General features: G+C 41.8%; 1 protein-coding gene across 1 annotated transcript in view; it reads right to left on the reverse strand.

Annotated features, from left to right (window-relative positions):
* ncoa2 (nuclear receptor coactivator 2) overlaps positions 1–25,219 on the reverse strand; it is a 266,392-nt gene that overhangs the window by 60,061 nt on the left and 181,112 nt on the right. Inside the window, exons 7-12 of the mRNA XM_078216293.1 lie at positions 21,430–21,607; positions 20,406–20,594; positions 16,770–16,871; positions 16,508–16,648; positions 14,796–14,943; positions 11,850–13,125 (exon numbers count right to left, since the gene is read on the reverse strand). Coding sequence (XP_078072419.1) covers positions 11,850–13,125; positions 14,796–14,943; positions 16,508–16,648; positions 16,770–16,871; positions 20,406–20,594; positions 21,430–21,607 — 2,034 coding nt within the window. The remainder of the gene's footprint in view (positions 1–11,849; positions 13,126–14,795; positions 14,944–16,507; positions 16,649–16,769; positions 16,872–20,405; positions 20,595–21,429; positions 21,608–25,219) is intronic.

Here is a 25,219-nt window from a genome sequence, read left to right on the forward strand (position 1 = left end):
ATGGTTATATGTTAGAAATACCATTACACATTCCAGCAACATTTCTACGCAATGAGGTCAGGTATCATGCTCAGCTTAAGGTAGCAAAAGTTTCTGTCAGAACGGTCAAGTGATCACCAGGAAATAAAACGCAGTGGATAACTTTGGTAAAAATAGCAACTTTCAGAGGGTGAAAACAGACTGTTAAAAATTTCTTGAGGGCAGATTAGAGGGTTTCCCAGGACATGGTAGAGGTTTTAAGTGGCCACTTTACATCAATCTTTACTTCTGCAGACACTGAGCTCAGTTTCTTTTAATAGTGTGCCATTGATACAAATATTGTTAAAGTAAAAGTTTAGACCTGACCTTAAAAAGGGAACAAGGAGTTAAAAATCAAATTGATCTGGTGACCAGGATAGCATCTACCCAAGATTACTTAAAGATATAGAGCTTTGTTAAGTGAGGCCATTGGACATATATTTAAACCAACTTGGTAGAGAAGGGGAAATCAGGGGCACAGATGGTCTTAATAACCTGGTGGAGTTATTTGAAGAAGTAATCAGATTGATGGATGCAGGTATCCCATTCATAACATGGTTTATTTGGATTTTCAGGAAGCTTTCAATAAAGATGCCTTACAAAAGATTGTCATTCAAGCCTTACACCAAGGCCTTTACTGATGGGATATTGGGGAAAAAAAATCAATCTTTGAGAAGAACTTGCAGCCATGTGCAAATGAACAGGAATGAGTCAACGAGAATCAGGCAATATTCACGTACTTCTGCTGACCTCAATTTTGTTTTGTCCTCAGTATCTAAACTGCACATTGCCATTATATTCAAAATATCCAATACAGATCTCAAACTTTACAGCTATGCATCTGAATGTGCCAAAATATACAACTGGTATTGTATCCTGTTGCTTAACAACCTTGTCTTGGCTCAAAATGGTTCCAAGGTTGAATGGTGTTTTCACTTTAACCCACTACTTTAGGAAAAGAAAGTAAAGGCAATTATCTCAGCTTTTCAGAACTCTTTTCTGAACTCTCTCGTGCTCAAAAGCGTGAAGAACGTTTCGGATTAAACTCGGAAAAAGTCGTAAGCACACAATTGTTATTACATTTCCAGCAAGGCTGCTTTAGTTAAATACACTTCAGAAGTTTCAAGTCAAAAGGGAAAGCCTCAATGGCATTTGTAAACCAGCTGCATTTGAATTGGTTTGTTTCACATCACATGTTACCAGACAGAAAACCTATTTTTCTAAATTTGTAATGAAGAAAATATATAAATGCATTGGACGCAATTCCAAGAAGATTCACTTGACATACCTGGGATGGGGGAGGTTAACTTATGAGGAAAGATTGGACAGGCTGGACTTGTACCCACTGGAGTTTAGAAGAATGAGAGATGTCTTATTGAAAAATATCAGACTCTGAGGGGACTTGACAGGGTGGATGCTGAAGCTTCCACTTGTGGGAAAGTCTGGAACTAGGGGACACAGTTTAAAAATGAGGTGGGGAGGTGGTTGGGGGGCATTCCATTTATGATGGATGTGAGAAGAATTCTTTTCTCTCAGAGGGCCACGAGCGGTGAAGGCAGAGTCAATGAATACTTTTAAGGCAAAGGTAGATATATTATATATTAAGAGAGTCAAAGGTTATGGAGATAGGTGGATGTGGAATTAAGGCCACAATCAGATCAGCCGTGATTTTATTGAATTGCAGAGCAGGCTTGAGGGACTGTAGGGCCTACTCTTGCTCCAAATTTGTACATTCATATCAACATGGTTTAACATTTAAAGCTTTAATCAAAGGCTGCTTCTTTGGGAGTGATTGAATTATTTACTGTGGATGTTCAGTGGGTGCAAACAGAGCTTTAGCCCCTTCCTGAGAAATAATGAACTGGGAAAAAAAAATGGATGTTGTTCACAGGATAAACAATGGAGAAAGGGTAACAGCCAGGCCAGAATAGTGAATGCTCCCAGAGATTACTAGTTCACTTATTTCCCCATTATTCATTATTCTTAAATTGGCCATCTCTTCTGATGTGATTCATGTTACAGTGAAGAACAAATGGGTTTGTGTTTAAGATGAACAATTATCAGAAATATTCTCCGCGCGATAAATGAAGTTTTCTGTTGCGGTGATCACTTCAAACAATTGGCATTTTTAATGAACCTCACCCGTACTCATCATCTGCTGTACTCCTCCACAGCAAATTAATATGTTTAACGCTTAATAAAATCAACAGGTCCTCCCCAAAAATTTAGATTTATCTTTCCTTCACAGAAAAGGACTACAGCAAGACTCGCTACTTGATCTCTCTGTAATGCAACTTGGTAAACTCAGCACATAACTAGGCCAAATGTGTCGCATTGGTGTTGAATAGATTAACCAGAGGAGGGGTGATACGAAGGACATTGCAACTTGCATGTACAGGCAGAATTCAACTTTAACTATCAGGTCAGATAGACTGGAGTTGGAGGATTCACCAAAGGAAGTGGCAAAATCTACTCCCTACGAGCTTAATCACCTAAAGACCATCAAAATAGATGACAACCAGTAATTATGGCAAAAGAACCCAGGACTCTTGAAGAAAAAGTCAATTTACATTTATAAAACTATTTCCATATTAGAGACAAATTAATCTGAAGTTTCTGGACATCTAATTGCAGGGTAGCTCCTGTATAAAAAAATCTATTCAATAACAGAACTGTATTACTGACCTATTTGACGTTTTATTTCAATGCTTTAACTCAATACCAGACAGCAGTAAACTGAGTGGGGAGCTATGGAATATCCTACTGACCACCCTCCCTGCCACTGTCTCCCCCAGAGATTGGCTTTATTTAGTAGCAGCTTTCTTTCAACATTTCCAACCAGATTGAAACAGTGCCACACAGTGAACATACCTCAACATTCTTGAAATTAAATTTCAAAGCATATTATGAAGCTAATGGTTGCTTTCAGCTCCCTGTATATAGGCCAGCATCATCAGCAGTACAGACTACTCATTACATGGGCTGTACCAGATCTCTGGCTTGTCATGTAGAAGTCTATTACCAGAAGTGTCATGCACTATAAAATGTGATGTGAAAAAGCAAAGCTAGAACCAAATCTGATTGGTAACTACTGTATACACTGTGCAATGTGATATTATTAAATGTTATGATAACAAAAACCACAGAATGCAAACCTTGCAATGCCTGGCCTCAGGGCTAATTCTATGAAATTTGCGTTATTTTGTTTGAAACAAAATTTTGATTTTAAATGCAAACTCTCTGAATGGGATGTTTTTTAATGAGCTGGGAGGTTTAACACTGAATTTTATATTGTATTCATTGTAGCTTGTAGAATTACTGCAGATAAAAGACCAAAATGAATGGAATAGAAGAATTAGCACAGGGAGAAACAGAAAGGAGTCTGGGAGTAATAGTGGTTCTCCACATTTTGATTTCTGGCTAATAAAATAGAGATATAAAAACAGAGCAATACAACAAAAGAGATGCCAGAATGTCTTTAACATAGTAAAACATCCCAAAGCACCTTCATAGAGATATTAAGACAAAAAATTGACACTGAGCCAAAGAACAAGATATTGCGATAGGTGGTTAAAAGGCTTAGTCAAAGAGAAAGGTTTTAAGAAAGATGTTAAAAGATTGATTGGAAAGGGTTAAGGAGGTAATTCCAGAGCCCAGGGCCACATGACCGGAAGCACCAGCAGCATTAGATAGGCAGCCCTTGATACGTGAGGATTAGAAGAAGTGGAATCTAAAGTGTAGCCTTGTGCAAGTGTGATCTTGGATTTGGCAATACTGGAATTCCAGTGGCAATAAAGGAGGATATTGAGAGGACAGCAGCTGGGTTAGAGGAAGGGCTGTGGGCTGCCACTAAGAACATTCTCGCTACCATCCGGAAACTGGGCGATAATGTCTTTAAAACAAGTGATACAGGAGGAAGTAGAAAGGACAATGGCAGGTGGGACAGGTGGGAGTGGAGATGAGGAATGTGAGTTAAGATTTAAAACAGAAAATGCTGGAAAATCTCAGCAGGTCTGACAGCATCTGAGGAGAGAGAATAGAGCCAACGTTGCGAGTCTGGATGACCCTTTGTCAGAGCTCTGACGAAGAGTCATTCAGATTCAAAACATTGGGCCCGATTTTAGCATTTTCATTCTAAGTGCTGAATCTGGGCATAATGCAGATCTGACTTAGAAATCTGCTTTCAGGCGCCCCCATACGCACTCAGCCTGAAAAAAACATCTCCAGTCCCATTCGCGCTGTGGGTGGGGCTTAGCACGGCCGAAACGATCGGAGCAGTTGGAAAAAAAATTCGAAAAAGTGCACCCGTGCCAGATCGCTCCCGGGCCGGAGAAAGCGGCTCGAGAGCGATGGCACCCACACACATCATTGTCCCCCTTATCCACCCCCCCAACTACCCAGACCGATCGCCACCCCTGCCCCCCTCCCCCTGATCGCCCACAGAGTGGCAGTGGACCGAACCCCCGCCGGAGGTCCATCTGCCCCCCCCCCCACCAGTGAGCGTTCGGGCCTTCCTCCCCCTGCCCCAGACAACGATCTGGCCTCACTCATCCCCCACCCCGCAGGAAATGATCTGGCCTCACTCCCCCCCCCACCCCCGGAAGCACTGAATGCGCTCTTCAGCAGTTGGAGTGCCGGATTCAGACTTTTATTTAGCAGGTCCATTACGGCACGGTTCTGGATTGGCAAACGTGGTGGTAAAGGGGGAAATGCTGATTAAGTTGGGCGGGCAGTTCATTAATTCAATTTAAATGCACGCAGATGCATTTAAATCACCGTTGCACCCGTTTTGGGTGCAAATCGAATCGCTGCCATTCCTGGGTTTCGGTAAAGTGGCAACCTGCGCGGACGCGGATCACGTTAATGGCCTCACACCCGACTTTACCACGTTTTTGCGCCCGAAAACAAGCGCGATGCAATGGTAAAATCGGGCCCATTGGCTCTATCCTCGGTCCACAGATGCTGCCAGACCTGCTGAGGTTTTCCAGAATTTTCTGTTTTTGTTTCAGATTCCAGCATCCGCAGTAGTTTTCCTTTATCTTTAAGATTTAGTTCTCTCAAAAGTTATGAGGAAAAATGATTTGCCTCGCATGGAGTTGGGAATGTATCCGTTGTCTAAGACTTTGACAAGTGTTCATATCAAGAGTGATAGAGAGGAAAATTAACCAGGTTTTCCACTTCTAATTGCTCGCCAGCAGACATTGTTGGACAGTATGTATAATGATTGGGCTCAGCTAAGTGCTCCACAAAATGGTTGAAAAGGCAATGTGCACTACCCAAGTGACACATGAAGATGGCCACTGCAGGCTATTTGGGATCCATCCACCAGCGGGAGTCTGACTCGAGATGGGAAGAAGTGTTGCTGTTTGCCTTGTCCATAACCATATATTAAATAGGAACATTATAAGCAAGTAGTTGGATACATATCACAAAGAGTACATTTTTAAAAAATATACAGATATTGTATTAAAATGCTGCACTAAATGTCTGTACCTAGCTCTGTAATATCAAAGAACAAAGAAAATTACAGCACAAGAACAGGCCCTTCGGCCCTCCAAGCCTGCACCAACCATGCTGCCCGACTTAACTAAAACCCCCTACCCTTCCGGGGACCATATCCCTCCATTCCCATCCTATTCATGTAAGTATCAAGACGCCCCTTAAAAGTCACTACCGTATCCGCTTCCACTACCTCCCCCGGCAACAAGTTCCAGGCACCCACTACTCTCTGTGTAAAACATCTGCCTCGTACATCTCCTTTAAACCTCGCCCCTCAAACCTGTGCCCCCGGGTAATTGACTCTTCCACCCTCCAGCCTTAGTACACTTGGCGAATTCTGGTTTCCGCAGCATCCTGATTTTAATTGTTCCAATTTGTGATGGTGTTTTCAGCTGCAAGGCCTGAAGCTCTGGAATTCCTGCTCTAAAACTTCCCATTTTTGCCTCTTTCTTTCCATAAAATTTTCTTCTTCGACCAAGCTTTTGGTCATGTGTCCTAAGATCTTGTGTAGTTTGGTATGAAATTTTGTTCCCAACACTTCTGTGAAATGACTTTGGACATTTAATGTTAAAAGTGCTACATAATCCAAGTAGTTTCTGACCTGCACTTGAGCAGACATGAAAGTCATGAAATAAATGGGTCCTGCCAAACTGAACTAAATTTTTGTTGCTACTGTAAGCCTCCATACTTGATCTAATCGGCAGAAATGCTGCTTCTTATGACACTAAGACCAGAAGGCTTTGGATTCAATAAACAAATACTTAGAGATGGGAAAACCAAACAGAATCACAAGAAAATTAATGGACAATGAAGGCCATTTGGCCCGTCTAAATTAATTACATCTTGAAAGGGCCCCATTTCAGCATCCAATTTTTAAAAAGGTTCCAGAGTAGTTGTCCTCACTGGCCTTCCTGGAAGTCCATTCCATGAGCTGAACACCCTTTGTATAAAGAATAATTTCCCAACATCAGTCCTCAGGACACCTTTTTACGAATTTGAATCCATGGCCTTTTACACTATTCTTGTCATTTAATTAACAACCAGGGTTTTATTTTCTAACCATCTTGCATAACTTTATAAAGTCAGTAATCAGATGCCTCCACATCAGGCTGAAAATCACAAGCTTCTCCAGTCTTGCCTCAGAAAACTTGATACTCGGGGGGTCAGCATTCTTTGCACTGGTTCTAATGTCTTTCATCTCTTGCAGCAACCAGAACTGATACAACTGGCCTCATTATACACAAGCTCAGGAAGGGAAAGGAGAAACATCAAACAATCCTGCTCCTGATCGCTATCCAGCCAGTCCTGCATGAATATTGGGTAAGGCTACAACTGGCTTTAGCTGTAATTGGATAATACCCTCAACTCTCTGCTATCTAACATTCCTGCTGATGCTCAAGGTTTCAGCTCAAATTAACTAATGTATGGGATGTATGTGGTGAGGAAATCCAGTAGTGTTTCAGGAGATTTTAGTTGTAAGAAGTGCATTAGATTGCAGCTTCTGGAGGAGCGTGTAAAGGAGCTGGAGGGGGAGGTAGAGGAACTCCGCATAATTCGGGAGGCGGAGGTGGAAGTTGATAGGAGTTATAGAGAAATAGTAACTCCTAGAAATGAGGCTTGGGTCAATGCCAGGAGGAGGGGTAAGAAGCAATCGGGAAGACAATCCCCTGGGGCGGTTCCCCTCCATAATAGGTTTTCGGTGCTGGAGGCTACAGTTGAGGAGGAATCAACTGAGCATAGAGAGCAGATCTCTGGGGGTGAGCCGAGTGAGAAAGCTCAGGTGGTTAGGGGCTGTAAAAGACTGGGCCTTGTGATTGGGGACTCCACAATTAAGGGGACAGATAGGAGGGTCGGAACTAAAGGTAGGGACTCAGGGTTGGTGTGTTGCCTACCAGGGGCTGGGGTCCGGGATGTGTCTGACAGGGTATTCAGGACTCTTAGGGGGGAGGGAGATAAACCACAAGTTATTGTACATGTGGGGACACACGACATAGGGAGGATAGGGGAAGGGGATATTAGGCAGGGATTTATGGAGTTGGGGTGGAAACTAAAGGCCAAGACTGACAGAGTGGTTATCTCTGGACTCTTGCCTGTACCACGGGATAGTTTAGAGAGGAATAGGGAGAGGGAAGGTTTGAATTCATGGCTGAGGGGATGGTGCAGGAGGGAGGGGTTCAGGTACTTAAGCAATTGGGGCTCGTACTGGGGAAGGTGTGACCTCTATGAGAAGGATGGTCTACACCTTAATCAGAAGGGGACCAATATCCTGGGGGGTAAATTTGCTAAGGCCATGCAGGGAGGTTTAAACTGATTCGGGGGGGGGGAGGGATCCTGAGTAGTGGGGCTGAAAGTGAGGGATGCATGGATGGGGACTGCAATGCACGGCATTGCAGAGGTGGGGTGGAGCAGGGTTTGAAATGTGTATACTTCAATGCCAGGAGTATTCGCAATAAAGTGGGTGAACTTGCAGCGTGGATCAGTACCTGGGACTTCGATGTTGTGGCTATTTCAGAGACATGGATAGAGCAGGGGCAGGAATGGATGCTGCAGGTCCCGGGGTTCAAATGTTTTAGTTGAAGTAGGGAAGGAGGTAGAAGAGGGGGAGGGGTAGCATTATTGGTCAGAGATTGTATCACAGTGTCAGAGAGGAGGTTTGATGAGGACTTATCTGTTGAGGTAGTATGGGCGGAGATTAGAAATAGGAGAGGAGAGGTCACCCTGTTGGGAGTCTTTTATAGACCTCCTAAAAGTTCTAGAGAGGTTGAGGAAAGGATTGCGGAGTCAATCCTGCTTAGGAGTGAAAGTAATAGGGCAATTGTTATGGGGGATTTTAACTTGACTAATATTGACTGGAATTGTTATAGCTCTAGCTCGTTAGAGGGGTCAGTTTTTGTTCAAAGCGTGCAGGAAGGTTTTTTGACTCAGTATGTAGACAGGCCAACTAGAGGTGAGGCTATATTGGATCTGGTGCTGGGAAATGAGCCAGACCAGGTGCTAGACTTGGAAGTTGGTGTGCATTTTGGTGATAGTGACCACAATTCGGTTACGTTCACCTTAGTGATGGAAAGGGATAGGCATGAACCTCGGGCCAGTGGTTTTAGCTGGGGGAAGGGTAATTATGAGGCTATTAGGAGAGAATTAGGAAACATAGGTTGGACTAGGAGATTACAGGGACTGGGAACGTCCGACATGTGGAGTTTTTTCAAGGAGCAGCTACTGCGAGTCTGTGATAGGTATGTCCCTGTCAGGCAAGGAGGAATTGGTAGGGCTAGGGAACCGTGGTGCACCAAAAAAGTTTCTTTGTTGGTTAAAAAGAAAAAGGAGGCTTATGTTCGGATGAGACGTGAGCACTCGGGTAGTGCACTAGAAAGCTTTAGATTGGCTAAGAGGGAGTTGAAGAGCGAGCTTAGAAGGGCTAAAAGGGGACATGAGAAGACTTTGGCGGATAGGGTTAAAGAGAATCCTAAGGCGTTCTATAGGTATGTCAAGAACAGAAGGTTGGTTAGGGCAAGTTTAGGGCCAGTTATAGATGGCAGAGGGAAGTTATGTGTGGAACCGGAGGAGATTGGTGAAGCATTGAACCAATATTTCTCTTCGGTGTTCACGCAAGGGGACATGAATATAGCTGAGGAGGACACTGGGTTGCAAGGGAGTAGAATAGACAGTATTACAGTTGATAAGGAGGATGTGCAGGATATTCTGGAGGGTCTGAAAATAGATAAATCCCCTGGTCCGGATGGGATTTATCCAAGGATTCTCTGGGAGGCAAGAGAAGTGATTGCAGAGCCTCTGGCTCTGATCTTCAGGTCGTCGTTGGCCTCTGGTATAGTACCAGAAGATTGGAGGTTAGCGAATGTTGTCCCATTGTTTAAGAAGGGGAACAGAGACTTCCCCGGGAATTATAGACCGGTGAGTCTCACTTCTGTTGTCGGCAAGATGTTGGAAAAAATTATAAGGGATAGGATTTATAGTTATTTGGAGAGTAATGAATTGATAGGTGATAGTCAGCATGGTTTTGTGGCAGGTAGGTCGTGCCTTACTAACCTTATTGAGTTTTTTGAGAAAGTGACCAAGGAGGTGGATGGGGGCAAGGCAGTGGACGTGGTATATATGGATTTTAGTAAGGCGTTTGATAAGGTTCACCATGGTAGGCTTCTGCAGAAAATGCAGATGTATGGGATTGGGGGTGATCTAGGAAATTGGATCAGGAATTGGCTAGCGGATAGGAAACAGAGGGTGGTGGTTGATAGTAAATATTCATCATGGAGTGCGGTTACAAGTGGTGTACCTCAGGGATCTGTTTTGGGGCCACTGCTGTTTGTAATATTTATTAATGATCTGGATGAGGGTATAGTTGGGTGGATTAGCAAATTTGCTGATGACACCAAAGTCGGTGGTGTGGTAGACAGTGAGGAAGGGTGTCGTAGTTTGCAGGATGACTTAGACAGGTTGCAAAGTTGGGCCGAGAGGTGGCGGATGGAGTTTAATGCGGAGAAGTGTGAGGTAATTCACTTTGGTAGGAATAACAGATGTGTTGAGTATAGGGCTAACGGGAGGACTTTGAATAGTGTGGAGGAGCAGAGGGATCTAGGTGTATGTGTGCATAGATCCCTGAAAGTTGGGAATCAAGTAGATAAGGTTGTTAAGAAGGCATATGGTGTCTTGGCGTTTATTGGTAGGGGGATTGAATTTAGGAGTCGTAGCGTTATGTTGCAACTGTACACAACTCTGGTGCGGCCGCACTTGGAGTACTGTGTGCAGTTCTGGTCCCCACATTACAGGAAGGATGTGGAGGCTTTGGAGAGGGTGCAGAGGAGGTTTACCAGGATGTTGCCTGGTATGGAGGGGAGATCCTATGAGGAGAGGCTGAGGGATTTGGGATTGTTTTCGCTGGAAAGGCGGCGGCTAAGAGGGGATCTTATTGAAACATATAAGATGATTAGAGGTTTAGATAGGGTGGATAGTGATAGCCTTTTTCCTCTGATGGAGAAATCCAGCACGAGGGGGCATGGCTTTAAATTGAGGGGGGGTAGTTATAGAACCGATGTCAGGGGTAGGTTCTTTACCCAGAGGGTGGTGAGGGATTGGAATGCCCTGCCAGCATCAGTAGTAAATGCGCCTAGTTTGGGGGCGTTTAAGAGATCCGTAGATAGGTTCATGGACGAAAAGAAATTGGTTTAGGTTGGAGGGTCACAGTTTTTTTTTTAACTGGTCGGTGCAACATCGTGGGCCGAAGGGCCTGTTCTGCGCTGTAATGTTCTATGTTCTATGTTCTAAATGAGGAATGGGTAAGGCAATGGGTCTTTTTGGTGGGTGGGGGGGATCATTGTGGGATGGAGTAAAATGAAAATGGAGCAATAGTACCTGTGGAACCATATTGTGGGAAATAGAAGCCCCCATTATTTTATTATTGATTACCGATTTAGTCACGTGTATTAGTATATAGTGAAAAGTATTGTTTCTTGCGCACTATTCAGGCAAAGCACACCGTACATAGGGAAGGAAAGGAGAGAGTGTGGAAGTGAAGGTGAAGAATATGAGGTGGAAGAAACATTGCTTTAAAGCCCACACCTAAGCTACAAGACGAAATGGAATGAAATCATGGGGCACTGTAACTCAATATCAGTCGGTACGGTTTTCCCATTAATTATCCAAACTGTACAAAGAAAGAGCATGTATGGGAATTAATAAATTAATATTTTTAAAACCTATTAAATATCGTGGCGCACATAAAATGTTTTACCATACACTTAAGGGACGGTTAGCATTAGAAGAGATAATGATCATTTCAAAAATTAAGCACATTGAAATACAGCTTTCTATACAAGTACCATTAGTGAAAGCAGCAATGCTGGTCATTCTTTTTTCAATAAGTAAAGATGATCATGTGTTTAAAACAGTATGAAACGCCAAATGATTCGCCAAATCGCTTCATGCTGCTGAAATATTGAATAGTATTGGCAAAATATTCCCCAAGCAGGTAAAGATATTTAATGTTTTTCACTCAAACACGGATCATTTTCCCCCCATAAACTGGAAAATATCTTTCACTTCCATCCCCTAAAAGAGAAACTTAGTTATGCCCCCAGTGATCACAGACAGAACCAATCTGTGTCTGACCTCCTGACTGCAATTACTTGACGAGGTTGGATTATATGAGGCACATCTTAGTTGTTCAGAAGACTTCCCATTTTAGCGCCAGTATTAGCCACTGATCCCAAGTACAAAGGTTTCACCAGTGGGATCATGTATCTTCAGCAAGAAACCAAAGATTACAGAAACATTATCACCGTCGCATTTTCATATTGAACCGTATGAATAATCACAATCACCTGTTCAGATGGCTCAAAGTTAATCTCCTTCTCAGACTTTATGGTTGTTTTAGTGCTCATGCAGGAATCCAACTTGCTATCCAACCGTTCTAGTTTAGGCTTAATATTATGCATACTTGTGTCATCTTTATCCAGTAAGTAACGAAGTAGTGCATTTTCTTTCTTCTTGGGGCTCATTTGCTCCTGTTTAACAGTTAGCTCTGCACCAGGAATTGAACTGCTCATGTCCTGGTTGGGTTCTTTACCTGTGGCTTCCGCTGTCAACTTTGCCAAGTCTACAGGAGACGTGCTGTCCTGCAGAAGTCTATGCAAAATTTTGTGTTTTTCTTTCAGCGAGGGCCCATGTGATGAAGAGGTGTTGGTTGTGGAGGATGTCACTGCTGAAGTAGACAGTAGTCCTGATGAATTCCCCGTAGAGTCCTTAACAGAATCCCCAGTGGTATTCGCCAAGGGGGAAGATTCCATTTGATCAGATTTAGTGATCAGTAATTGTAAGAGTTTGGTGTGGCCTTTGCCATCGTGCCCTCTGCCTTGCCCATCAGTCCTTTCTCCACCACCAAATGGATTTAAATTACTTTCATTACTATCTTTCTGCTCGCCAGAAAGTCCACTTTCCAACTGTCCAGCTGCATTCTCCGTTTGAACTTGCTCACCAAACAATCCAAAAGAATCTTTGGAGTCCATGCTCCCTTTTTTAACTAGTGAGGAGTTGATGCTTCCGGGAGAACTTTGTGAAGTCACCATTTTTAGTTCGGGCGATACCCCATGACCTTCACTGAGGGCTTGAAGTGCATTAAGGGAGATGCTGGAGTAGCTATGGCTATTCCCTGTGGTGCTACAAACCCCCACTGGAGAATGCAAGTTTCCTATAGGAGAAAACTGATTAGCTGAGATGCGAGGGCTTCCAACCATACCAGGACTGCCACGGTGTCTCGGCGAAAGCATCGAATTCTGCTGCCCTGCAGTCACGCCAGGGCTGCTTCTTGATGGGCTGTTCATTTTGAGTGCATAGTTACTACCCTGAGGAGTGGCTGCTTGCATGCCTGAGACATGGTTCATTCCACCTGTAACAAACCTGTTTCCTGGCATTTGTCCCATGCCTGCTTGCTCCTTCAGGCCATTCATAGAAAAACTTGTATTGCTGTGCATTGGCATCTCTTGACTAGTTGTTGCAGCAGAAACACTTGCCATGGCTGGACTACTGGAAGTTGGATTTATTGGTTTCACCATTCCTTGTCCAGTTGCTTCCTGATTCATCCCACACACATTTTGTTCTCTGCAGTTTTAAACAAAATATACAAATCATGCAACTGAACTGAAAATATGAAATACATACGATTGTGATTTTTTTTTAAAAAAGGTTTACATTTTCAAAATTGTATTTTGACTGAAACAGCCTATTTCAGATTTTCATCATTTGAATTAATTATATTAGAATACATCATCTAATGAAAGTTCAAGCCATCAGAAAATCAGAATGCAATGTCTTTGTCTTGAATTTTATTACCTCAACTGAGTCTTAAAAAAATACAATATTTCTATAGTGCTAAATTTAGCATCTTGACTCAAACAGCCTGGTTACGCAGCATTGATAGCCAGTCTTTCTGGGTTAACTGAACAAGGAGATGCGTTGTTTTCTCAGTTCATCGGAAGAGGGGAGTCAAGTTTAGAGCTTTTGGTGATTGACAATTTTGGGGGCCTAACCCCACCTTTGCAATCTTAAGATGCCATTTATTTCTCTCGCACGCACAACCAGGTTACAGCAGAAAGCTGGAACCAGCAAGTTTTGGAACAGCTCAACTTGAATTCAAGTCTATGCCACATTTGTCAAGGGTGCATGAAAGTAGGAGCACAAGGTGTTCCCCAATTTCACTGAAAACTACATTCTGTTCATTTGTATATTTTATGTATGATATATCTATGTCACTATCTCAGGCCGAAGCCGAGGTGTAGCTGGAGTCTGTCTCAGACTACAAGTCCAAAAGTGAGGCTACAGGCTGAATTTTACCACTTATTGGCATGCCATGCCACGGGGGCCAAAAGCAGGAGATGCCCCCACTTTGGCAAGCCACGCAACTCGGCGCAGCATATTGTTCAGGAGCTGTAGCCCCATCAGCGGCAGCAATTTGTCACGCCACCTATGGTAGTGATCGTTGAAGCTGTAGCTCCATGGAGAATGTGCCCCAGTGGTAGGATGTCCTCCAAGAAAGTTGGCTTATGGTGGAGGAAACCGGGCCTGGCAAATGGGGAGTTGGATTGGGCATATAGCATCAATGGTGCAATTGCCATAAGGGCCTCCCCATCATAGCCATGGCATGACCTAAAAGGAGGGTAGCATCTCCCCCACCATATTTCACTTTGGTGGCTTCCCCAGTTGATGATAACCCTCCCAACATGGAAGCAGCTCTTAACTGGCCACATAAGTAGCTCAATTGGCTGCCAGCAGACAGATGGCGGAGTTGCCATGTTTCCCACCGTTCTCAGTGTGGTGTGTGCATGAGAGGGCAATTGGCATCACCCACCCTGCCATCTCTTCCATCTCCCATCCTGTCACCAATGAGCCTGCAGCATTCATCCCCATTGCTTTGATTCCAAGTCGGAGGTTCAGCCTGTCTTTGAGTTTGAGTCAATTACTCTATCTCACGCTTCAGTTAAACTAGATATTGAGTAGCAGAAGGGGCACTCTGGACCATTGTTAAAACAACACATACATATGGACATGAGGTTGATACTGAACCCAAAATGTGTCTTGTATAAAACCCAAAAACTGTGACTCAAGCACATCATAGTTAATTATTAAGTTAAATAGATCATGTTGGATCATTCTGGTGTTACTGTCACATTCTAATTTGAATGCCTAAACAAATTTTAAATTGTAAGTTTGATTGAATGGTTTGTGGATATACAGAGTTAGTTAAATTAACACAAAGAAGGGGGTTTGCTTACCTTTGAACAATATGCAGCGACATGATAAATTGAGGCTCACTGGTATTTGGAGTGCGCATAAGCCTGCTCCTGGTTTGTGCAGCAACCATGGTGCCATCAGATAACGAAAACCGATACACAGGACTCAGAGCCTGTCCTTGCCTCAACACTACAAATCAGGTAAGTTGAGCAGAAGAAAAACAAGAAAGAAAATTGTCTTTAACGTTCCAAGTATCAGGTATACGATTCTGAAAAATCTCTTCTAATGAAAGTGCTGAGTGCTGGGATACCGCTTCATCGTTAATGATAGCCCTTTGACTGTTTGGATGTGTCGACAGATTACGTTGAACTTCACAAGTACTTTCCAATAGCTGCCACCAGCATGAAAACAGGAGTTTTAATTCAGGGAATATCGAGGCAAATCATTGCCTTCTGCAGTGGGTGTTGAGCATGACTCTGCTCCCACCCCTATCAAGCAGAGACAAATAACTGCCATGCTACCTTTCATTCTGTCAGCTGTGGCTCATTTGGTCGCCTTCCTGCCTCGAAGGTTCTGGTTTCAAGTCTCACTCCAGGACTTGGGTGCTGGCAATCCGGTGCAGAACTGGCTTAGATCAGGAAATTCGCTATAAATCAGGGATCAAATATGGGAACTTTCATTTTGTAAATGTTCACAACTTCATTCTCAGCTATCTCTGCCGCACCCAAATTGAAAGGTTAAGGTATAAATTTTGATTAAAATGCAAGGTTTTATACAATTGTACAACAATCACAATGTCTTTAAACTTTTCCTGTAAATTATATTTAAATGCTTACTGGCTCTCCTAATAGCTTACTAAGTTTATCTATTGAAACATATAAGCCGAGGAGACGGCAGGTTCAGTTTCTAACCTGTGCTAATTAACGTGATCTCAAAAAAAGAAAAGGTTGCATTTATAGATAGCCTTTAATAACCCTATGGCTTCACAGCCAGTGAAGTATTGTTGAAAAGTATTCACTGTTGTAATATAGAAAACACAGCTGCTTCCATATACAACAGTGTGAGAAGGATCAGATAATCTGTTTTAATGATGTTGATTGAGGGATGAATATTTGGATCAACTCCCAGGCTCTTCTTTGAAATAATTTCACGGGATCTTTTACATCCAACTGAAAGGGCAGACCGTTCATCATGTCATCCAAAAGCCAGCACCTCCAACAGTGCAGCACTCCCTCAGTGCTGCAACAAAGTCCTGGAGTGGGACCTGAAACCTGATTCTTCTAGGCAAGAGTGCTACCAAATGAGCCACAGCTGACTGAATGAAAGGTAGAATGGCTAAGAGACGGGGTTGGGGCAGGGTCACACTCAACTGCAACGTCCACTGCAGTCAAATTAGTCTGCAACATGCGCAGTCAAGGCCCACCAGCAAAATAGCAAAGCTTTCAGGTTAGGAGGTTGGAAAAATAAATCACCCGTATCCCATTTTACACAGTACTACATCCAAGAGAGAAAAAACACAGGAAATACATAGCAAGTCCTTCAACAGATGAAGAGAAAATATTGACTAAAATTTCACATGCGAACGTCTCATCAGAAAGGTTCTGACAAAGGTTTCAGCGTTAATCTGTCTTTGCTTTTCAAACACTGATTTTCTACTTTCATTTCAATTGAAATTTTATTTTATTTTGATTTGTACTGCACACTTACTTAATTTTGTATAGCCCTGGGCCCCCGGATCTACAAAAGTCCTTACCTTCATGATGATGCCTCTTAGCAAATGCAATCTCTTTGTCATTTTGCAGGTGAAACCTTTGAATACACCGTCGCACTAAGTCTTCCCAACCTGGTTTCATCGATGCGCGTAATGCATTTATATCCAGAGATATTAGTTTGCCTAGTTTTATTTTTAAAGAGGGTAAGAGAATGGGGGAGAAAAAAAAAATGAATATCATTTGTCAAACCTTCAATACGTACGAGCAAAATCTCAAATTAGAAGGGTAGTTGTGTTGTTTTACCTGTTAAATCATGTCTTGTGTTAAAACTTTCAGTGTTACCAAATTGCGGCCTTTCCTTCACAGGAACTCTTCTTGCAACACAGATCAAACAGGACTGTAAATCTGAAAGAGGATTATTTCAGATTTCTCACTCTCACACAATTAAATACATACACAGTAACTACATTGTAACCATTTCTCCTATGGCAATTACCAGTCCGAGAATACACATCACCCAAGTTCCATTATATCCCTCACTCTGCCAGTACAGTGGTCATCATGAACTGACGGCTGTTACGGGCTATGTTCAACTTGGTCCCTTGGGCATGATTTTATTTTTCAAAGCGGATGCTCTGCCTGATTCAATGAACAGATATTCTGGCACTGGATGAAACACATCTGGAATGAGCATCCAAAATAGTTGCAATTCTTAGTTCACAGATAGGAGTAATGACAGTCAAAACTCTGGCATCTTTGTTGGGCTTTACAAAAATTGAAGGGAAGTTATTGGTGAACTGAGAGCTATTAACGATTTTAGATAATAGCATTCAACATCCTCCGATTTCTGGGGCTATTTGGAGAGGACAAAAAGAGCTATTGGAAAACAAACTAAACATTTCACAATATATACGCTGCACCTGCACCCTGCTTTAGTCCAACACCAAGCTTCTTACCATTTCTCAATTCTGGCTCTGCTGTTGATGGCCTCTCATTTAGCCACGCCAGTCCTACCCTCTCTATTTAGTTCTCTTCACTCTCTCAGGTTTTAACAAAAACTCCCCAGAAACACCTTTCTTCTATTGCACCTTTTATTTCCCAATCGACACTTTCCTCTTGCCCAGCATCCACTCCTTTGCACTTTTCAATGTGAAGCACTTTTGAGATATCTCTCCACATAAGGAGCCCTATAGACTTGTAAATTGTGGTCTACTGGTACTGAGAGAGCAACACACTGTACTGAATAAGTTTCCATTAATGTGCATGTCCACTCGCTCTATTTCCAGATATTACATCGGAAAATCATCAAGCCTGATCATTGAAATGAATAGCTGAAATCTAAATAAACAATACACAAGGTTTCGTAATTGTGGGGACAGGCTGGATTGGCCAGAAGATCATTCATTACCTGCCAGTCATTGTTTATTTTGAACTATGGAAGACTTATTATAAGAATCAAATAATGATGTTCGATCAGTATGATAATGAATATCCACACCACAATAATATCAGAATTCAAATCAAGTCAATTGATACTTTAATTTGAATTGAAAACTAATAATAAAAACAGGGAAGGATTGACACCCTGTTACCCTGCTGTCCTCCTAACACCAACTCAGTTCTGTTCACCAGGCAAAGCAAAAATACTGAAAATTGCTGAAATGTAAAGTACGATTAAATATGTCACAAAATGATGCCAAACTAATTTTTAGAACCAATTGGTGGTAAGTTTGTTCTGGAACTAAAGACTTGCATGTTCCATGCTTGTTGTGGCCACTCTTATAAGGGAATATGATAACGTCCTACCTAACCATTACTTAGCACAAAGAAGTCAAACAGGAAAATCCTGTACAAATTCAGCTGCAGGCACTACTCTTGAAATGTCATTGTTTTTGGTCCATCCTATTACATTAAATTTACTTTAAAAGTCCTTTGTGTTTTACAGATTTGATTATGGAGGAAAACAAACCTTCATATGATTTTTCATTTGGTAACAAGGTTATACACAAAATCTGGTCGAATTAAATATGACTGAAGTAAAAGATTTTTGTGTAGTTAAGGTAATTCAGGTGGAAATATCAATGGATCTCTAATTGTAATGACGTGCAAATTTTAATAGGATTTTAGGTAAGGTAGTTACACTGCTTCTGCAATTGATTTTCCTGCTGTTTATTAGGGATCATCTATCAGCTTTTGTACTGAGCTGTCAGAGTTGAGCAACTATTATTACACAAGGTGAAACAGAATTGACAATAAATCACCTCTTCTGCAATTACTGGCATCAAAAAGGAAGATTCTGCTTGTTAAAATATTAATAAAGTGCATTTAAAACAGCTTTGTTTCAATGCTTCCAAAAAAGTATGTTGATGCAGCAATTTTCACTAGATTCATAGAACCATACAGCGCAGAAGAAGCTTTTCAGACACATTAGAAACACCTGAACTCCCACCTAATCCCATCTGCCAGCACTTGGCCCGTAGCCCTGAATGTTATGATGTGCCAAGTGCTCATCCAGATACTTTTTAAAGGATGTGAGGCAACCTGCCTCTACCACCCTCCCAGGCAGCGCATTCCAGACCGTCACCACCCTCAGGGTAAAAACGTTTTTCCTAACATCCCCCCTAAACCTCCTGCCCCTCACCTTGAACCTATTTCCCCTTGTGACTGACCCTTCAACTAAGGGGAACAGCTGCTCTTTATCCACTCTGTCCATGCCTCTCTCAACCTTGTATACCTCGATCAGGTCGTCCCTCTGTCTTCTCTGCTCCAATGAAAATAACCCAAGCCTAGCCAACCTCTTTTCATAATTTACATATTCCATTCCAGGCAGCATCCTGGAATGAATCTCCTCTGCACCTCCTCCAGTGCAATCACATTCTTCTGATAATGTGATGACCAGAACTGCACACAGTACTCTAGCTGTGGCCTCACCAAAGTTCTATATTCCAACATGACTTCCCTGCTTTTGCAATCTATGCCTTGATAGATATGCCCTTTTCACCACCCTATTAACATGCCCTTCCGCTTTCAGAGATCTGTGGACAAACATAAACCTTTGCTCCACAGAAATTCCTAGTAATACTTGCTTGTCAAATTACTCCTTCCAAGGTGTATCACCTCACATTTTCCAGGGTTAAATTCCATCTGCCACTTATTTGCCAATTTGACCATTCCATCTATATCTTCTTGTAGCCCAAGACACTAAGCCTCACTGTTCACCACTCGTCCAATCTTTTGTGTCATCCGCAAACTTACTAATCCTAACCCTCACATAGTCATCAATGTCATTTATATAAATGACGAATAATAAGGGACCCAACATGGATCCCTGTAGTATGCCACTGGACACTGGCTTCCAGTCACTAAAGTGGCCTTCTGTAATCACCCTCTGTCTCCTATAACCGAGCCAATTTTGAATTCACTTTATCAAATTACCTTGTATCCAATGAGAATTTACTTTCTTTACAAGTCTCTCATGTGGGACCTTGTCAAAGGCTTTGCTGAAATCCATATAAACTACATCGACTGAACTACCCTCGTCTACACAACTGGTCGCCTCCTCAAAAAGTTAATTATGTTTCCCATTCAGAGGCATCCCTTGTAACGTACCAGTCACTGTTTGGAGGTCAAGCAGGGAGACCGATCCCAGGCTAGCACAAATATGTTGTGACTGAATCATTAGGTGCATACAAATTTGATTTTCTTTTGATCTCTGTGGGGAAATACCCACTCACTTTAGAGTGGCATTTGGCAGCTAGTACTTGCCATACAAGAATGACAAGTGCAAATCTGTGACCTACAATTCCATACCAGTCTGAGAAGCAACATGTGCAATATGGAGTTATGCAACATTATGCGTTGTTAACTGCATTACAAGTTAGGCGATTTTACCACCAACAGGGGGTTCCATAATGCCAATGTGGTTTTGTGAATCCTTACCTTCCCCCTCTTCTTTTATGGACTTTGGTTGAGATACAGCAAAACACTGCATAGTTTCATATTTCTGAGGTGCTTCCTGGTTATCATGTCCTTCCTCATCAGTCTCACCAGGTGGTTTAACCAACATACGACAGTTAAAAGTGTGGCTGTTTCGTCTTGGAGTTTCATTGGACCAAGGCACCCCATTTACTGGAAAAGTTAATGTTTTTACACAAACAGTTCACTTTGAAACGGGCAAGACAATTTTTAATATGAAAAAAATAAAAGGTTACATATGTTTTACTTAATGTACTGAAGAGTTGAAATGTTTCCTAGCATCTGACACCATTTATCATTTTAATGCTGAAATGGCTTTCCAGCACATCGATATGTACACTTCATGTATAAAGGATATCCTGATAGTTTCTTATACCATATAACCAACAATTTATAGCATTATTGGAATAAATTTAGCCATACTAAATACAGATAATTTAGCTATTTCATTCTGAGGAGGCCTAACTGCTAGCCTTGTAATATGATAAAAGTGGAAAACAAAATATGAAAATTTTCAATGAACGTAACAAACAAAAAAGTGGAAAACAGTAATATTCTGAATTTCTAATCCACCTTTATAGGCCCTTAACGGCCCAAGTGACATTGGGATAGTTAACTGACAGAACACCAGCTGTCTACCCATTAGACCAGCCAATGTTGGGGCTTAGGCCTCATTAGCATGACCCTGAATGGGTGCACACTGTAGCACGCTGGTTGGTCAGAGGAGAAATGGGCTGATTGGTAAGCAGTAATGCATGGCAACTAAGTATTTATGGGGAGCTCAGAAGAGCACTCCTGTAGCACAATTTACATATTAAAAAGACTGCAAACCAGTGCTGCCCATCAGAAGGCCCCTACCAAGATGGCAGCCAGTACACCAATGTAAATGGAAAACCCAAGTGATCCAGTGTCAGTTTTGGGTGATTAATATCCAATTGTTTATGAGTAAACTACTCTAGACAATTCAAAGTATTCAAATAGATCTTACCAAGAGACTTCGGCAAAAGATTTCTCACAAACTCTGCATGGTCACCAACATGTAGTATGCTGTATACACTGGAGTTTATAAGTTCTTCCTGGTTGTATTTCAGATACTGGGTCACATTTTCAGATACGAACACTATATGCCCTTCAAGATTGACCACAAAAAAGAATCCATCCAAGGCCTGCAAAGAATAAACACTACAATGTGAATATAGTGTTTAAGGTCACTAGACAGTGCACACTTCTATCCATAATGAGACGGTAAAGCAGTCGCTCATTAGAAAATGAGAGGATTACTTAAAAATATCAGCTGATCTTTCCATTCCAAATTTCAAAATCATAATCACCAGCTGTTGTATGTAAATTCTTGTTTGGAAAATACTTTCTTTTGGGAGGAAGTGCAAGTTGCTTCTTTCCTGCAAGATTATTCCCTTTCACTGAGCAACTGTGTTGGGTAAATGCATAGACTAAATGCTGATAATGCCCAGCAACACTCTTGACCCCTCCAGTGTCTCTAATTTGTCATGGTGTTTGTCCAATATCCAGCAATGGATGAGCTGCTATTTCTTGCAATTAAATATTGCAAAGGCTGAAGCCATTCATCCCCAACACAAACTTTGCTGTCATCATGGGTTCTCCTGGTATCTCCAGCTACTGATGAACCACCAGACTATTTGCAACCCTGATGTCCTGCTTAATCCCCGAGCTGAGCTTACAACCCATATCCTCTCCATCACCAAGACCACCTACTCTCCCTCTGTTACAATGCTCATCTCTATCCCTGCTCCAGCCCACCTGCTGCTGATAACCCCATGCATGCTTTTGTTACCTCCATACTCAACTACTACAATACTTGCCTCACAAGCTTTCCATCTTCCACACTGTAAATTTCAGCTCATCCCAAATGCTCATAGCCAAATTCTAATTCACACCAAATCCCACTTACCCATTGTTCATGCACTTGCTAACGAACATTGACTCCCAGACTAGTAACGGCTCAAGTTTAAAATTCTCATCCTTGTTTTCAAATCCCTCCATGGCCTCACATTTCCACACATCTATTACCTTCTTCAGCCCTCCAACTCTACCACTCCACCAATTATGGCCTTTTGCAATTTCTGATTTAATTGGCCAACCATTGGCACCGATGCCTTCAGCTGCCTGGGCCCTAACCTCAGTAATTCCTCCTTAAACATCTTCATCTTTCAACTTCTAAGATTTTTCTTAAAGTCCACCTCATTGACCAAGCTTTCGGCTTAGTGTCAAATCTGGTCTGATAACATGCCTGCAAAGCACCTTGTGACAATTCACAATGTTAAAGGCACCAAATGGAGGCAAATCATTGTTACTAATTTCTACTTTTTCATTCCCTCCTCGCACTTTGCCTCTACTTTCTCAGGAGACTAAGGAAATTTGGCACAACTGCTACAACTTTCACCAACTTCTACAGCTGCAGCATAGAAAGCATTCTTTCTGGTTGCATCACAGCTTGGTATGGCTCCTGCTCTGTCCAAGACCGCAAGAAACTACAAAGGTTGTGAATGAAGCCCAGTCTATCACTCAAACCAGCCTCCCATCCATTGACTGTCTACACTTCCCGCTGCCTCGGAAAAGCAGCCAGCATAATCAAGGACCCCACGCACCCCGTACATACTCTCTTCCACCTTCTTCCGTCGGAAAAAAGATACAAAAGTCTGAGATCAAGTACCAACAGCTTCTCCTCTGCTCCCATCAGACTTTTGAATGGACCTACCTCGCATTAAAGTTATTCTTTCTCTACACCCTAGCTATGACTATAACACTTCATTCTGCCCTTTCCTTTTTCCTTCTCTGTGAACTGTATGCTTTGTCTGTATAGTGCGCAAGAAACAATACTTTTCACCGTATACCAATACATGTGACAATAATAAATCAAATCAGTAGAAAGTGCCAGCTTTTGCTGTGTATTAACAGATTCCAGTGTCTTATCCAGGTGATGATTTTCTATGTGCATGGCCAGAATTAGTGTCAGAACTGTATTCGACTTAGCTGAACCAAATCTTATTTTCATCCAACATCTGCACATGCACCTTTCCAGCAGGTCACCAGGAGCCTCTTATTTTTCATATCCTTCAGTCCAGGGACTTTGAGATCAACTGTCCCATTCAATCAGTTTAATCAATATAAACTAAGAATCAAAGCTGAGGTTGTTTGCTCTGTGTCTCTCATTGCCACATGTATATTACAGTATTGCCATTAACCTACAGCATTAAAGGAAATATATTTTTATTTTTTGACAGATTTTACAAATAATTAAGTTGCTTTGTGAACAATGAAAGCTCAAGAATTCTGGACAACCTGAACCACCACCATGACAGGATATAAAACATCAAGGAAATTTGGTTGAAGTCTCTTCATCATTTTGATGCTGCAACTGATTTACTTTTATATTTTACGACAATGGGGAGTAAAATGTATTGTCAAAACACTCTGCCACATAGCTCCTACTCTTGTAAAAGACCAAAAATTGAATTTTATGCATGCATGCCACTTCGAAGTGTAAATTTGTGTGAAAAACATTTGGCGTAGCAGAACCCAAAACCATATTTCTGGTGACTTGAGTTTTTAAAATCTCCTCACAGAAACTTGCACTGTACGTTCTGTATTTTTGAACGCATTTCATTGCATCAGAATAAATATCAAAACCTGAGAAGCTTCAAGGTTATATTGTCTTAAACATGCTGACCTGGAGATTCCACGAGGTTGCGTTGGATGCAATTGACCCAAAATTGTCCAGATCAGCAAAAAAGATTTGAGGAACTGCAAGCGCACATTAGCTCAACTGCAAATCAAGTTCCCACAATCTTTCCCATTGGTTAAAAATATTGCATTGTTAGTCTACCTCACCCACAAACCACACCATGATCCCAGATCAAATTCATCACCACTGCCAGTTTCCACTTTTTTGCACCTGCTGCATGGCCCTCTCAAAGGCTATTATGATTAAGCATTTCTTAAGCGCCTTTTTGCAAGTTTTGAAACTGATTACTGCACAACAATGTACCTAGCAAAATGATTCTTTATAGTTTTGAAAGTCATTTTTAGCTTTTTAAAAATTCATTTATGGGATATGGGCATCCCTGGCCAGGCCATAATTTATTGCCTTTGCCTTGAAGCCATTTCAGAGGGGCTGTTAAGAATCAACCATACTGCTGTGGATCTGGAGTCACAAAGGACATTAATGGGGTTATACAATAATCAAACATGGTCATCTTTAGACTTTTAATTCCAGAATTTTATTGAATTAAAATTCCACCATCTACCAGGGTGGGATTCAAACTAGAGACCATAGAAAATAGGAACAGGAGTTCTGCCATTTAACAGGATCATGACTGATCCAAAATTCCTCACGCCCACTTTCCTGTCCTTTTCCCATAACTCGATTCCCTTATTAATCAGAGTACTATACTGGGACTCTGGATTACTAGTCCAGTGACAATACCACTGTGCCACCATTCCCCAGTTTTTACAAATAGTCAGGTCATGGGGCTAGGCAGCAATTAAAAATGCTTACTTTTTTGTGGCTGACATCAAATCACCATGTATGTGAATAAAACTGTACCAGATTATCACTTTTAAACATATAAAGGAATTGTTTTTAATGTATTTTTCAAAAATAAGACAAACACTGCTCGATGGCTTTGTTTTATGGAATATTTTATATTTGGTGCTATGCAAATGAGTGAGCAGAAACTCAAGCAAAACAAAACTCGTTAAAGTCAAAACAAGTGAGAGTACAATTTACACCGGATTGC

The sequence above is a fragment of the Mustelus asterias genome, chromosome 7 (genome assembly GCF_964213995.1).
Source record: "Mustelus asterias chromosome 7, sMusAst1.hap1.1, whole genome shotgun sequence".
In the NCBI taxonomy this organism is placed as follows: Eukaryota; Metazoa; Chordata; class Chondrichthyes; order Carcharhiniformes; family Triakidae; genus Mustelus; species Mustelus asterias.